The sequence below is a fragment of the Coenobita brevimanus genome, chromosome 47, assembly GCF_032717465.1.
Source record: "Coenobita brevimanus isolate Jiangsu-jjx chromosome 47, ASM3271746v2, whole genome shotgun sequence".
NCBI classification, from domain to species: Eukaryota; Metazoa; Arthropoda; class Malacostraca; order Decapoda; family Coenobitidae; genus Coenobita; species Coenobita brevimanus.
In genome coordinates this window covers 3,274,531-3,289,647 of record NC_137000.1, presented here as the reverse complement: position 1 = coordinate 3,289,647, position 15,117 = coordinate 3,274,531, and the positions used below count along the sequence as shown (strand labels likewise).

The following is a 15,117-nucleotide window of genomic DNA, read 5'->3' as shown; positions in this document are numbered from 1 at the left end:
GTGTGACAATTCACCAAGGAGGGTAGAGCCCTATCTCTCTACACTGAATTGATGTTGGGTTAGCAAGTGGACCATTATACAGTCAGTGCTTGCATAACATGCTGTCAGAGTGCTTGAATCTCTCTTAACATGGGAGGTACCATTTTGTGTCCAAAAATGTCATAACACGGGAAAAATTGATATAATGCGGTCGGAGGGTGCTGATAATTTTTTTCAGGACCTGACTACTTGGTGACTATGGACATAACGTGGCAGGAGGCCCCAGTTTATGTTTGAAAGTCACACTACATGGCTAGTGATAGACAGAACATGACTTGAGGCATAAAATTACGGCTAGATTTCAAAGAATGTGGCAAATGATAGAGCGTGGATTGCATCATCCTATGACATACTGCTGTCACATGTCTGTGTGGGGTGTTGTCATGGTCCACTTGAGCATTCCTGCCCCATTTGAGCCTACCCTCTCCCCTCCCTTTGGCAGCACACATGCTGTGTGTGACCTATGCTCTTTTTTTTTTTTTTTTTTTTTTTGGCCATGGAACCCCCCCTCCACCTCCCCCCAGCAAGCCCACAACCTCTTCCATTCAAGGTGAGGAATCCTCCAGTGTTTGTATGTAATGAAGTCTGTATTAGGTAGGGAAATTTCCTGGAAAAAAAAGCCTGAATATTGCCCCAAAAGGTGAACATGGTGTTGGCATAGGTACCATGAAACCCTTTAACATGTAAACATATGGCCCTATAATGCAGAATATTCATAAAACAGGAGCTTCCTGGGACAATATTCCCGCATTATACGGGTGCTGACTGTAAATGGAAAAGGTCCACCCTTTTTCATGTAGTGTCTTAGACAGGGCTTAAAACTAGGAACTATACCTTCATAAAGCTAGAGAGTCTGTTGCCTGAATACAATATCAGTACTGTACTGTACTTGCTGGTATAAAAGTGCACATATATTTATTTTATTGGGAGAGATCCAGTATACTGTATAATTTACAAAGTAATATATATTTTGTAATTGCTGGTTGTGAGAAGTTGGAGAGGGCCAAGTTAATTATAATGAACACCATGTGAGGCAAAAATGTGGGAACATCCAATCCTTTCCTTTTTTAGGACTTGGAAGGCATTGGGCATAGGAGGATCTGAGGGTCTGTTATTCTGCAAATCATTTACAGTAAGCTGCTGAAAACCACCCTCCATTCCTGTCATTATTTAGATAACAGCAAAGCCTCCATGCACCTCTGGGATTTGAATCTTGCTGGGCTAGTGCATGCTTTCCTCCAACCTGAGATCTCTGTGACCCATCCTTCTGAAGTGCCTGGGAGACAAAAAAATACAATAAAATCAGGAATAAAAATAAGTAAATATATATCCATCCATCCATCCATCATCCAATCCTACATTGCCCCATGAGGAGCGTAGGAGCCCAGGGCCAAGCAGTTGGTCCCAACATTTGAGATGAGAGTGACCAACCTCACTCATCCCTGAGTGGCAATACATGAGCAGTCAACTCCAACCATCCCTTGGATATAAACCTTCACCGGCTTAATCCGACTGGAGTGCAATAATTACCCACTAAACCACCAGGTGCCAAAATTTGGTTATATGGTTACCACCCAGCATAGTAAATAGTTTCCTGGTGTACGGGAAACCATTTGGCTTGCCACTCAGTGTAGAGTCACCCACAGGCAGAAGGAAGAGGAAAGAATGAAGGAAAGAAAGACAGAAGAGGGAGTGTAAAGTCACTCGTAGGCAGAAAGACAAGGAAAGAATGAAGGAAAGAAAGACAGAAGAGGATGGAAGGAAAGAAAGATGGAGGAGAGGAAAGGGCAGACACCCAACAGCAGCACTACATCGAGGGAGTGGATGGTGAGCGCCCCCACCTACCACATAAATATATATTAAATAAATAAATAAATAGAGTAGGAAACTGTTGAAGGTGAAAATTAAGACACAAATTCAATTAGAATTCAGCCTGTACTCTAAAGACTTGTATTAGGTAACACTATCATCTGATGGTAGACTGAATTTAAACTTTGTCATCATTTCCATAGCAGTGAAAGAGCTAGGCTTGATTAAGATAGTTTCTTGTCCTATTCTTGTTTGGCCAGAAATATATACACAAGTTCTTCCTTAGATGAGAAAGTTAAATTAGGCTAGGAGAGGTGTTATAAGTATGCATAGTCATCATGCAGGTGTGCACATATTGTCTTGATTTATATGCTTAAATGTTTATACCGAAGGAAAGTGAAAAAAAAGTAAGTGAAGTAAGATTATGAATGTGGAAAATGAGGTTATGAAAAGAGATTGCAGGTGAAAAATCTGTCATTGAAATGAAAAGTAAAGAAAGGAAATATGAGCGAGTAGCAAAGAAATTAATTCAAAATACTGTATACCACAAACAAATTGAAGCAATATAGACATTGACTACTATATTTTCATGATTACAGCTTAGTATTGGACAATGTGAGTTTAATAGTCAGTTAGACCTAGTTAATAATATTGGATTTTTAAATAACAACCCAGAATATGCTTTGAAAAGGTGGATCAAGAGAGAATGCAAAAGAAGCAGTGATAGCATGAAAAGGTGGATCAAGAGAGAATACAAAAGAAGCATTGATAACAGTCAGGGTAATAAGAAGCTAATAATAAAGGAAAAGAAAGCAGTTGGAAAGGTATTTTGTAGTCAGAGTGGTGGGAAGCAGTATTTTAAAGAGGTTTAGGGTACTGTTATGTAAACTTAGAACTACAGTAGGCTCACCCTGTGCGCGTCATCACAGTGCGCGGATCGCATTTTGCGCGAGTGACCAAAAATCATAACAAAAAACCTTGAATGCGCGAGTTTACCCCACAAAACACGAGGTAGAGGCAAGAAGTGGCTTGGAAATGCCATTTTCCAGCAGTACACAACCCCCCCCCCCACACAACGTGCCAATAGTGACCTAGAGGCTCTTGGGGAAGGTGCTTAAGAGGAGTCTACAATAAGTTGTCGCCAATAACTGCTTCAATAATAACATTTTTGGCATTAACAGTAAGTTAGAATAGATACCCAGTTTCTATAATAATGATGTTTATTTTGCGAATACCAAGTTGTTATACTGCCAATACGTCCATAACAAGATGAGGAATGAAACAAACAAGCAAGAAGAGATGAAGGAAATTGCCAAAAATGTGAGCACTAGTGAGGAGGAGAGGGAGGATCCTCCCCTCACCACCTCTCCTGACTCGCCCACCGCTGTCCTCCGCTGCCCCACCTGACTCTCCAGCTGCCTTCCTCTCCACCTTCACAGCCCCACCTGACTCACCTGCTTCACCTGGCATACCTGCAACCCCCACCATAATGACTGTTGCTGCATTCTGGAAGAAATGTAACATTCAACAGGCCGTAAATTTCTTCGTCAAAGCCTGGAATAATACAACATTGGCAACCGTTAAACAAGCGTGGTGCGGCCGGGGTGGTGGCGGGGGCACTGTAAGTGCGTTGCTGCGCCTTAGAACCCCTGTTGTTTAAGTCCATCAGGCCTGTTGTCTACTGTTGTTAAGGTGACTGCCCATATTTTAGTTATTGCTGCTATATCTGTAGTACACTGTCTGAAAAATTTGACCTTTTTTATGTCTCTAAGGGCCAAAAAATGTCCAGGTATTAGGGGGTACCGCCCATATGTAATTTTTCCCATAAGATTATGTATTCCCAGTACGTGAATTCCCAGTGCGCGAGGTCGTGGACCGCCCAATCTCTCGCGCACTGTGCAAGCCTACTGTATCATGTAAAGTTTGGCTGTAAAGGCTAAATAACAGTAGAAACACAGGAGAATTATATGACTTTAGTATAGAATAATGTAGAAGTAGTATATTGCCACAAAAAGCAAAAAGTTAACTGCAGTATTAAGTTAGAGCTACAGTACATAATCTTTCAAAGTTTAGTATCAGCAGGAGTGGTCAGTGTATTGGTAGAGCTGTTAAAATTTAGGGATAAAGAGATTGGTACATGTTATTCAGAGAATGTGCTAATATTGGCATTGTTATAGTTTATGGGGGAATAGATGTTGTTATTTAGAGGATACAGTAAAATGAGGTTGAAGAAAGATAAGTGTTATGCAGAGTTTATTTTAAGGTATAAGTAAAGTTGAATTTAAAGGTGAGGAAATGATGAACGTCAGAGAACATGTTAAGAAAATATTTTTAACATAAGATTAAAGGAAATTATTGTATCATTGTATCAGGAAATGACCAACACAGCAGTGTGTTTGAATCCTAGAGGAATTACAATCAGGATCCCATATTCACTGGTTTCAGATTCATGATGTTTGATTTTGCACAGTTTATATTTTTTTTTATAATTAGTTTTGGGAGTGCAGTAATATTCCCATTATTGTGAGTCTATGTTTCCCATTTCTGTAAGTCTGCATTTGGAAAAGATCAGAAAACTGCCAATACTTCTGCTCATTGTGGCTTGTATTTGCTTTATATGTGAGATGTTGTGGCCAAGTAATGTTTTATTAGTGATGATTTATTTAAATAAGGTAGTGGTAGGTGGGGACACCCACCATCCAGTTACTCAATGTAGTGCTGCTCTTGGGTCCCTGCACCTTCCTCTCTTCCTTCTTTCTTTCCTTCCTTCCTCTTCTGTCTTTCCTTCCTTCATACTTTCCTCTTCCCTCTGTCTACAGATGACTCTACACTGAGTGACAAGCCAAATGATTTCCTGTACACCAGGAAACCATTTACTGTGTTGGGTGGTAACATTATAACCAAACTGTGGCAACTGGTGGTTTAATAGGTAATTAAGGTACTCCAATAAAATTGAGCTGGCACAGGTTTATATCCAAGGAGTGGATGGTTTTTTTTTTTGCTCACCTAATGCCACTCAGCAATGAGTGAGGGTGGTCACTCTCATCTTAAATGCCGGGACCAACTTGCTTAACCCCAGGCTCGTACACTCCTCATGGGGCAACACTGGATTAGATGATAAATGAATGATTGAAGATTTTGAGAAAATTTTTATAACTATTTTTCCCATCAAAAATATATGAGAGATTGCAGTGTTTATACCATGACAACTATCATTCACAAGTAAAGAAGCTCTTCTTTGCATGTATATGGTATATTTTAAATGGACTGAATGTTATATTTGTTGATACTTAACTTTTTCCTCATATTTAGGGAGATGTTTGGTTGGATTGCATCTTTTGTAAGATTAATTCTGCTTTTTATAACATTCGGGAAATGACTGGTTAATATTGTCTGGGATATTTAACCATGAGAGTTGTGTGACACCAATAGCCCAGTAGCTGGGCTGAGAGTATTTTCAGTCATGTAATGCTGTCAAAGGAAGTAGGCTGGTTGTCTGCCTCTAAATATGGGACTTTTGTAGCCTAGTCTCAAGTCCCTACACATTAATGGGAGTAATATGGGGTGGCTGTGACTTTTACTATTACATAACTACAGTACTGCATGTTGATTTATCTTTATCATACCCACAGCTGTCCTTACCCTGTACCTGCACCACCAGCTGCGATACAATGAGGATACAACTACTGTCATCTTCCATGCCTGGGCTATGTTGTGTTACTTCTTACCCATCGTTGGAGCCATCCTGGCAGATGCTTTACTTGGGAAATACAGGTTACATGCACTAGCTACATTTCTTTCAACTATTTACGTACTAGTTAATAACATTGTAATAAAGAATCAAAGCGAGGGTATGAAAAATATGGGATTTACAGTAGTGTGAGTGAGTTGGCTCAATCCTTTCACTGTGATGATTTATGGTACAGTACTGTAGTTGGTTTATTTTCAGTTAAGAGAACTAGGTCACTCACACTTCGAATACAGTGTTGTGTTTGAATGAAACTTGATAAGGCATAGTTATGAGGTATGAATGAATCACCTTGGGCACAAGTTAAAGTATCCCTCCAGTCTGACTGCACGTGACCATCAATTGAGCTGAAAGAGGTTAGGGATCTTTTTCAGGTTAGAGCTGATGTAATGTACTGTAGCTGAGTTTATTTTTGTTGCCTCCAGATGAGCTATTCAGCCTAGGAAAAACCTGTATTGAAAGAGTTGGAGAATGCTACATTCAACACCTCCACACTGAAAAGAAAAACTCTTCTTGGCTGAATGTAATTGCCTTGAGATAGCAAGAATAAGATTTTTTTTTTTTATGTAGGATAGAAGGAACCAAAGGCTGGAAGATGGCAAGATTGTTCCCTCCAAAAAATAGAGAGAGAAAGAGAGAGAGAGAGAGAGAGAGAAACTCAAGTCTTGTCATTTCAAGATGCTTGGACACATTGCATCTAAAAGCCTGGAGATCATAGGCAGAAGAAAATACAGAAAGAAGAAGGCTGTTCCAAACTTGACCTGTTGCATATTTGAACAACTGGGAGTATCAGTTAACTCTTGCATAAGAGAGTTAAACAGAAAAAGGGTGTGAGCTTGCTGCCAGACAGTTATTGCATGCCTGCTATAATGGAGGAATGCATGCAGACAGTTCAGAAGAGCAGTGACCGTTGAAATAGCGATATAAAAGAGATAAAGATGCAGCAGTGCGACAGAAAGACAGAAGGTGAAAGGAGTCAGTAAGAAGAAGAGAGCTGAAACAAAAAGCCTTTGATATCACCTTGTTGAGAAGAGCTGTATGTGGGGAGCACCCCCTCACATGAGTGTTTTATTTTACACAGGGACAAACAAAATGCCTGTATAAAATCAAGAGTTGTGCAGGGATAAAGAAGGTTTGGAGTTGGCCTAGTGCACCTATTCTCCTTGAGGCAGATTTGGGAAGAGAAGTACAATAATATGATCTTTCCATGTTATGTCACAAGAGAATGAACTCTCAAGTACTGTATATTCAGAGATGATGGAAGATGGCGTGGAATATTATGAAATGTCAATGGACACTCCAGTGGAAGATATGGTGGATCAAAAGATGTAGAAACTGAGTTTTGAAGTGAAGGCGTGAAAGGGTTTATGGAGTGGTATTTTATTTGTGTAATTTAAATGAATGGTTTCTGAGGGGAAATTCTCATATTTTCAAGGTAGCTACATGTATTATGTATAGTGCAAGGAAATTCATCTTGTTATAGCTTCATGAGATTTAATGTAACATATTGCAGACAGTTACCTGGCAGAGAGTAATCTTAACCTACGGCGTGCCGGCCGACTTGGGACCTTCTTGGCACCCCAGGGATGGTCAATTTTTTAATTTTTTTTTTTTTTTTTGCTAGATAGGTTAGGAATGATGAGAAAACATTGAGAACAACCATAAAAGTACTCAGAGAAGCCTAAAAGGTTGGTTTTGAGGTCGATTCTTTCTTGGCGAGTGGCTGAAATGTTCGGAGTAACTCCCATAGACTTCATGGGCTGCTGCCAACTCCCAGCAAGTTGAGGTAGGAGATCTTTGTTTCCTTCATGGGTAAGTATCCCAGATGATCCAGGGAAACTCTCGGAAGGTATATAGATGATGTGGGAACTGTCCACAAGCATAATTGTGTGCAGGGGCGCATTATGACAATGAAGTGAGTGAGTGGCATTTTTCCGATTTTTTACTATTGAATTTTCTAGTTTTCACACAAGTGTTTGCCTGTACATATATATTTTACATTTGTGTCTTTTTTTCGCACAATGAATTATTCTTGCACATTGTACTCATTATGTGTGTCGTTTCTCGAACACACAAGACACATTACACAACTTACGTATGAAGTACTTACACTGCACTTATTATTATGATATCTCTTACACTAATTTATATATACATTACAGTTACTTATGAAATAACCTACACTAATTTATATATACATTACAGTAACACTCATAGGCGTCTTTTTTCGCACATAACACAGGGTTCTAACACTTAGAAGCGGAGAAGGGTGTGATATTCCTCAAAGCATGGGATTAGACACAGCCCCACGTCACACTCCACACAGTGGTACCTGGTGTCCTTCCGCTGGGTCTGCGGCCATGCTGTGCTGTGCTGGCAGACGTGGCACCTGTGTTAGGGAATCTTTTTTGTTCCTTGTGCGATGATAAGTTTAGGGAAGTGGCGTTTGGTGGTGGTGCAGGGTGAGATACAGTCATGCAGACAGCCATATACCTCGCCTTTCTTGGTGATGGAACCTCGTCCTTGCTGTTTGAGTCAGACTTAGGTTGGATGTAGTCTTGATCAGCAACATCATCATCAATGAGAGAATCACTTTCACCATCATAAGGGATGTTCAGGAGCTCGTCAATCTCGTGTTGGGGAATACCACGATGCATCGTGGTGCTCATTCACTCACTCACAAAGTGGGACTGAGCTGGGGGGGGGGGCCTGCATGGGAGGAGGGACTGGGTGATGACTCAGTGTGGGTATTGGGCCTAGACAGGTGCGGGAGTATCCCTAGCAGGTATCTCACTCCAATATTGAATTTTATGAATTTTGGCAAATATTTCAACTCAATGACGTATATATATGTTGCTGGCATTTTGTACACATGCAGGAACCAGTGTACAGTATATATATGTCACTGGCATGGGGTGGGTTGAAGCTGTGAAGTTTGCACCTGATTGAATGTACTGTACCTTATTTTTCTTTTTGCAAGTGGTTTATATGAGAGATCTTTGTGCATCCTGTTATCATTTATAGAGCTTTGACTGTTAGCTTGAGAGGAGTGGCTGTCAGTTCAGAAGCCTACTCTCTCCCCTCATTTAAGTGATGTAGGGATGTGATAGCACCAGAGTTTGAAGTTTTGCAGATGAATAGCTAGTGAATAACTGTATTTTCACTGATACTTTCTGTCTGCCAATAGTGGTGCTCATGTTTGTTGTAACTGCTTGAGGCATATTAACCCGTTAACTGCTCTATACAGCCTGGGCTGTTCCGAGTGCGACTGCTCAATACAGCCCTGGCTGCGCTGGTGAATTTCAAATATAGTGCCATGGTGACCAAGGCCAACCCTTGCAAGCATGTTTGAGCCTTCAAAAATGAAACCGAAACCGAAACCAAAAAAGAAAACGAAAACCATACATTCCAATAGGGAATCAGACACTTCTATGTTCATCCATGGCTTTACCAAGGTAAATATTGAGCTAATATTTCGTTACTATATACTTTGGCATGTGTTCTCTCAATTCTTAAGACAAAATTTGGCCTTTGGGAAATATCATTTTTACCCATATGTCTGCGCACCACGGACACCTCCAAAAAACTGCCTTGCGCAGTTGACGGGTTAAAAGCCTATTCATTGATGTTGCTTTTATGATGAGAAATGGATATGTTTACCCAGTTTAAATAAGACTTTCTAGTTATCTGTCTACGGAGAACAGTTAATAAGATATTTTATTACTATGCAGATACTGTAATAGACATCCGTATTTATGTTAGTAGTTGAATCTGTAACCCTTCAACTGTGGGTGGAGTTCTAGTATTTTCATGCCTGTTCTGCAGGTGGGTATGAGTGGAGTATATGTACTCTTAAGACTGATTGTTACTAAAGTATCCTTGGCCCACACATTCCCAGGCCTTGAAGCAAAAAAATGAATACAGGTATATACATGTATCCTTTTTGGTTATTAGTGTTGATGTGCCTGTGCTGGAGAACACTGGTACCGTAGCTTTAGATGATTTAGCTGCATGAAGTGAATGGAGAATAACTAGGAGAGAGTATGTTAGTGAGATGAAAGGGGCAGAAAAGAGAGACCAAGGATGAAATGGAGGGATGGGATGAGAGAGAGATTAGTGAGGTGGGTGAGTTGGAAAGAGGACAGTCTTATGGCTGTGGAGAGGGTGGCATGGAGGCAATTTCTTTGTGAACACCCCTTGTGGGACTAAGGCATCATGTCTTTAGATAGATAGGTCCATTGTAGACAGACGCATTAACCCATGCCAAGCTGCAGACCTCATATGAGACACTATGAAGGTTTGCACAGACCATGCTGCAAGCCTCATGTGAGGTACAATTTACTTTGGTTGTAAAACAATGACTCAAGGAAGTTAAACTACCTTACAGAGAATCAGCACAGCAGGGGTTAACGTGATTGAATTTTTAATTAATTTCAGCAGCAGTGTTTTTCTTATGTGGTTCTAACTATCTTTTTCTTTCCTCAGGACCATCCTCTACTTGGGAATAGTGTACGCAATTGGGAACACTGTTTTGGCAACAGCTGCACTTCCTCCCCTCTTCTCAGATCTTACCGCCAAAATGTTAGTTCTCATTAGTTATTTACAGTTTGTCTGCCTTAATGGGAACAGTTTTTTTCTTTTTTTTTCAGCTTACTTTCTATAGGTTAGTAACAGAATAGGATAAAAGTGCAGCTCAACCTGTACATTGTTTTCATAGCACTTCTTTATGACTAGCATCATTGTTTAAGCTTAGCAATCAAGATAGAGAGATGGCAGTTTTAGACCAAATTAATAAGGACAGAGGACAATAAGCAACTTTGTTGTTATTGTTGATAGTTTGTAATTTTATTTTTTTATGCATGGAAGTAGGAACCGAAGGGCAGAAGCCTGAAAGGATTGTTCCCTCCGACAAGAATAAAACAAAAACAAGATAATGGAGAGCCAAATTCAAGATTTGTTCATTTCAAGATGCTTGGACGCACTGCATTTGAAAGGCTGGAGGTCATAGACAGTAGGAAATACAGATAAAAGAAGACAGTTCAGAGTTGACCTGTTGCATGCATGAAAGACTGGGAGTAACAGTTGACTCTTGCATTAAGAGTTGGGCAGAAAAGAAAGACAGTTCCATAGTTGACCTGTTGCAAACATGAAGGACTGGGAGTAATGGTTAACTCTTACATTAGAGAGTTGGACAGAAAAGGGATGAGAGTTTTTTGCTAGATAGGTGCTACGTGCTCACCGTAGTGGTGGAGGGATGCAAACAGACAGTTCAGAGGAGCAGTAATCATTGAAGCAGAGATAGAAAAAATATAAAGATGCAACAGTGCAGTGAAGAGACAGTGGTTGAAGGGAGCCAGTAAGAGGAGGAAAGTTAATGAGATGAAAACCATTTGACTCCACCTTGACGAAAAGAGCTGTGTGTGGGGAACCTCTCCACACATGAGAGCTGTACTTTACACAGGGACGAATAAAACCCCTATATAAAGTCAAGAACTGCGTAGGGGTAAAAAATGCATGGAGTTTGACTTAGCATGCCTTATCTCTTGGAAGCAGATTTTACAAGTGAGGTAATATGATCTTTCCATGATAACTCCCAAGAGAATGAAACCCCAAATTTGTTTAAAGATGATGCAGTATGTATAAATCATTGTACTCAGTTGTGCTTCTATGTAAAAATGTATCATTATTTTTTAAACTCATCCATATTTTCATTTGATTTATGCTTATTTTAACTTAGTAAGTAGAATTCATGTTTTGCAAAATCTGGGTGTGGGCAGAGTTCATTCCCTTGAATTTTATTATTAGGTAAAGAAACTTTGAATTGTAACGTGATATGGTGATGAATGGAGAGGTGTGAGTTGTTGGAAGATTATAAATACCTTAGTGCAGTGATGGAAAAGAGACAAATATGCAAAGGAAGTGAAGAATAGAATGGGTCATGGAAATAGTGTGATTGATGCTTTAACCACATCATTCTAGTGATGTATTTTGGTATATTTTCTGTTATTGCTGTCACCAAATGATTATATTAAGCTTTGAAGTGTCTTTTCACACTGGAGGAGGTAGAGATAGCCCTCATTGCCGGTAATCCCTTCACTGTTAGAAGTCTGTTTAAGCTGAATAAAATGATCTAGTGGTAGCAAGATATAAAGTAAGTAAATGAATGTAATAGTGTATTGGTGTTGTGATGAGGAGGGATAGATTGAGATGGTTTGGGCATGTGGAGAGGATGGGGGATGATGGTAGGGTGCAAAAAGTGAGGAGTGTGAATGTTGGGGGGTAGGGTTACGAGAGGCAGACCAAAATAGACCTGGGATGAGGTCATAGAGTGTGACATCAGGGATAAAGGACTGAATAGGCTGCCAGAGGTCGAGCAGCATGGAGAGCCTCTATTAGGTGACCAAAGCCAACGCATGCAGGGTTGTTGGAGCTTTTATAAACAAAATGAAATGAATCACACTAAACAAATTGATAATCTTAATACAGTGATCCCCCAGTTATCCAGACATTCATTATCCGTACGTGTTTAGTATCAAGATGCTGGGTTTTGGCTCTATTAAACCATTATCTGAATTTCTATCTATCTATCTATTGCCAGACACCTCAATCCAGTTTGGGGTGGCCACAAACAAATCACCTCCACGTTGCCCTGTCCCCCGCCATTTCACTGCCCCCCTCCCAACTCACACCCCCCTCTCTCATATACCTTTCCACCCCATCCCTCCATCTCATCCTCGGCCTCCCCCTCCCTCTTCCCCCCTCCACCTCACTCACATACACTCTCTTCATCAGTCTTTCACCCTCCATCCTCTCCACATGGCCAAACCACCTCAGTGTATTCCTCCTAACGCTTCCTATCACATCCACACCACAACGCTCGTTTATATCCTCATTTGTCAGCCTGTCTCTCCATGTGACTCCACAGGCTGCTCTTAAATAACTCATTTCCACTGCTCTCACTCTTGACTTGTGTCCTTCCAGCAACGTCCAAGCTTCACTTCCATACTTTAGAGTTGGTATCACAATACTGTCATGTAGTAACTTTTTCACTCTCATGCCCACTTCCCTGCTTCTTATCACTGCTTTCAAGGAACCAGCAACCTTTCTTCCCTGCTGTACCCTTTCAAGCACTTCATCCTCCAAACCTCCATCCTTACTCATCACACTACCCAAGTACTTAAATGTACTCACATTTTCCAATTCCTCACCATCCAGCCTCGCTCTACATTCACTGACTTCACCTGTCTCAAATACCATCACTTTACTCTTCCCTACATTCACCTTTAGATTCCGTTTCTTACACATTCTCCCAAACTCATCCACCAAGCCTTGCAGCTCTCCTTCTTCTTCACTCAACAACACAGATCATCTGCAAACAACAGTACAGGGAGTTTCCAAACACTACCCTTTCACCAGGGCCACTCCAGCATCCACTACCCTACCTTGTACCTCTTTTATTACCCCATCCATGTACAGTACAGATTGAACAACCATGGAGACATGACACATCCCTGTTTCAACCCAACTTTCAAAGAGAAAAATTCATTCAGTTCACCATCCACATGCACTGCAGCCTTAGCACCATCATACATACTCTTCACAGCATTCAACAACTTCCCATCTACTCCATATATTCTTAATACTTTCCACAATACATGTCTATCCACCCTGTCATATGCTTTCTCCAAATCCATGAAAGCCGCATACAACTTCCTTCCCTTCTCTAGAAACTTTTCCACTAAAGATCTAAGAATGAATATCTGATCTACACAACCTCTTCCCTTCCTAAAGCCTCCCTGTACTTCTCCAACTAATTCCTCTGTTCTTTTTCTAACTCTGTCAATAAGTATCCTACCATACACTTTTCCTATTATACTAAGAAGACAGATGCCCCTGTGATTACCACACACTTCTTTTTCCCCTTTTCCTTTGTACAAGGGAATAATTATACCTGACTTCCAATCCTCCGGGACTCTACCTTCATCCCAGGCCAATCTGCACATCTTCCACATCCATTCTACTACCATCTCTCCCCCATACTTCAGCATTTCACCACACACTCCATCAATTCCTGGGGCTTTCCCCAATTTAACTTTCTTCATTGCTTCCACAACTTCTATCCTACTGATTGCTTCCTGAATTTACTTGCTATTATCCGGACATAAAAGTGCCCAAGAACTTCGGCCGGCCAGCTGACATTCCAAACATTCAGTATCTTTGCTGCTGGGCTTGAGCTGTGAGAGGGAAGTAGTACGTAACCCACAACCAGAGCTAAAATGTCCGTTTGCCCATGTACTGAATAGTCAAAATTGCTCACTCGTCCTATCACTCCCAACGAACCTCCAGCATCCAAGTAATATGACTGTAACCCGCAAACGGTGTCAAAACGTCCGTGCTCATTCCCCATAAAATGTCTAATATCAGACGGCCATGGCGGCTGAGTCTTTCCCAACCACCACCTCCATCGAACACAGACCACAAACCATGAGTGCATGTTCGGTGACAGCGGCTGTCTACTCCTGTATCGATGGTCGAAAGTTCCCCGGTCACGGTTGCGTTGTGTTTCCGCATGGCCGCTCGGCATCTAACAGACCAAGGCTTGAGTAAATGTTGGCAAAAGCTTTCATCCACCTGTTGACAGAAGGGGGAGAATCTTCCCCACAGCCTTGCCTCTCTATCTCCCCCTCCCATCCCTCCTCCATACCCTCCTGACTCCCTCTTCATTCCTTATCCTCTTCTGTGGTGATAGTAATGACTTGTGAGTTTTCACATTTTTTTTTACAATTTGTTTGACAGCTATTGGTTGTATGGAAATTTCGTGGTGACCACAAGAAAGCTCATGAAATTCTGCATCTAGACTTATGCTTAACTCTTCGAAGATGCTGGCAAAATTTTGAATTAGGATGGTGGGAATTTATATGTAGGTAAGCTTTACTCTTGAACACTTTATTCCTGCTTGAGTTTCATACTCTTACTTATCAGTTTTATGTGTTTTTATAAGCTTATAGTATAAATACCAGTGAAGATGATGGTGTACGACATATGCCAATACAGTATAACCAATTTACGGTGGCATATTTGGCTGTGGAAGGGGCAGTCACTTGTCACAGACAACAGATTTTCAAACTGTTGTCATTTTTTTTGTGGATTTTTTGTTGTTTATGAATTGTTTTCATGATGTTTACCATTAATATGGATAATCCTATGTGTGTTTTGGTGTTTAAAAATGGCATATTTACCTGAAAACAGTGCCAAAATTAGGAGGGGTACTGTACATACAGTGGTGTATAGGTCAGTGTTTTTTGGTTTTCATTGTTTTTTTCTCATGGTTTTCTTGGTGTTTTGCATGACTTTGGATGTTCCTATGTATGTTTTGATGTCAAATATGGTAGATTGACCTGAAAACAGTGCCAAAATTAGGACGGGTACTGTACATACATTCATATATAAGTTGGGTGTTTTTTGGTTTTCGGTGTTTTTTTTCATGGTTTCTTGATGTTTAGCATTACTTTGGATATTCT

The 15,117-nt window shown here is 40.6% G+C and overlaps 1 protein-coding gene across 1 annotated transcript in view; it reads left to right on the top strand.

Annotated features, from left to right (window-relative positions):
• Positions 1 to 15,117, top strand: part of LOC145398975 (peptide transporter family 1-like) — an 84,402-nt gene that overhangs the window by 32,432 nt on the left and 36,853 nt on the right. The window contains exons 5-6 of the mRNA XM_080271707.1: positions 5,481 to 5,622; positions 10,082 to 10,177. Coding sequence (XP_080127833.1) covers positions 5,481 to 5,622; positions 10,082 to 10,177 — 238 coding nt within the window. The remainder of the gene's footprint in view (positions 1 to 5,480; positions 5,623 to 10,081; positions 10,178 to 15,117) is intronic.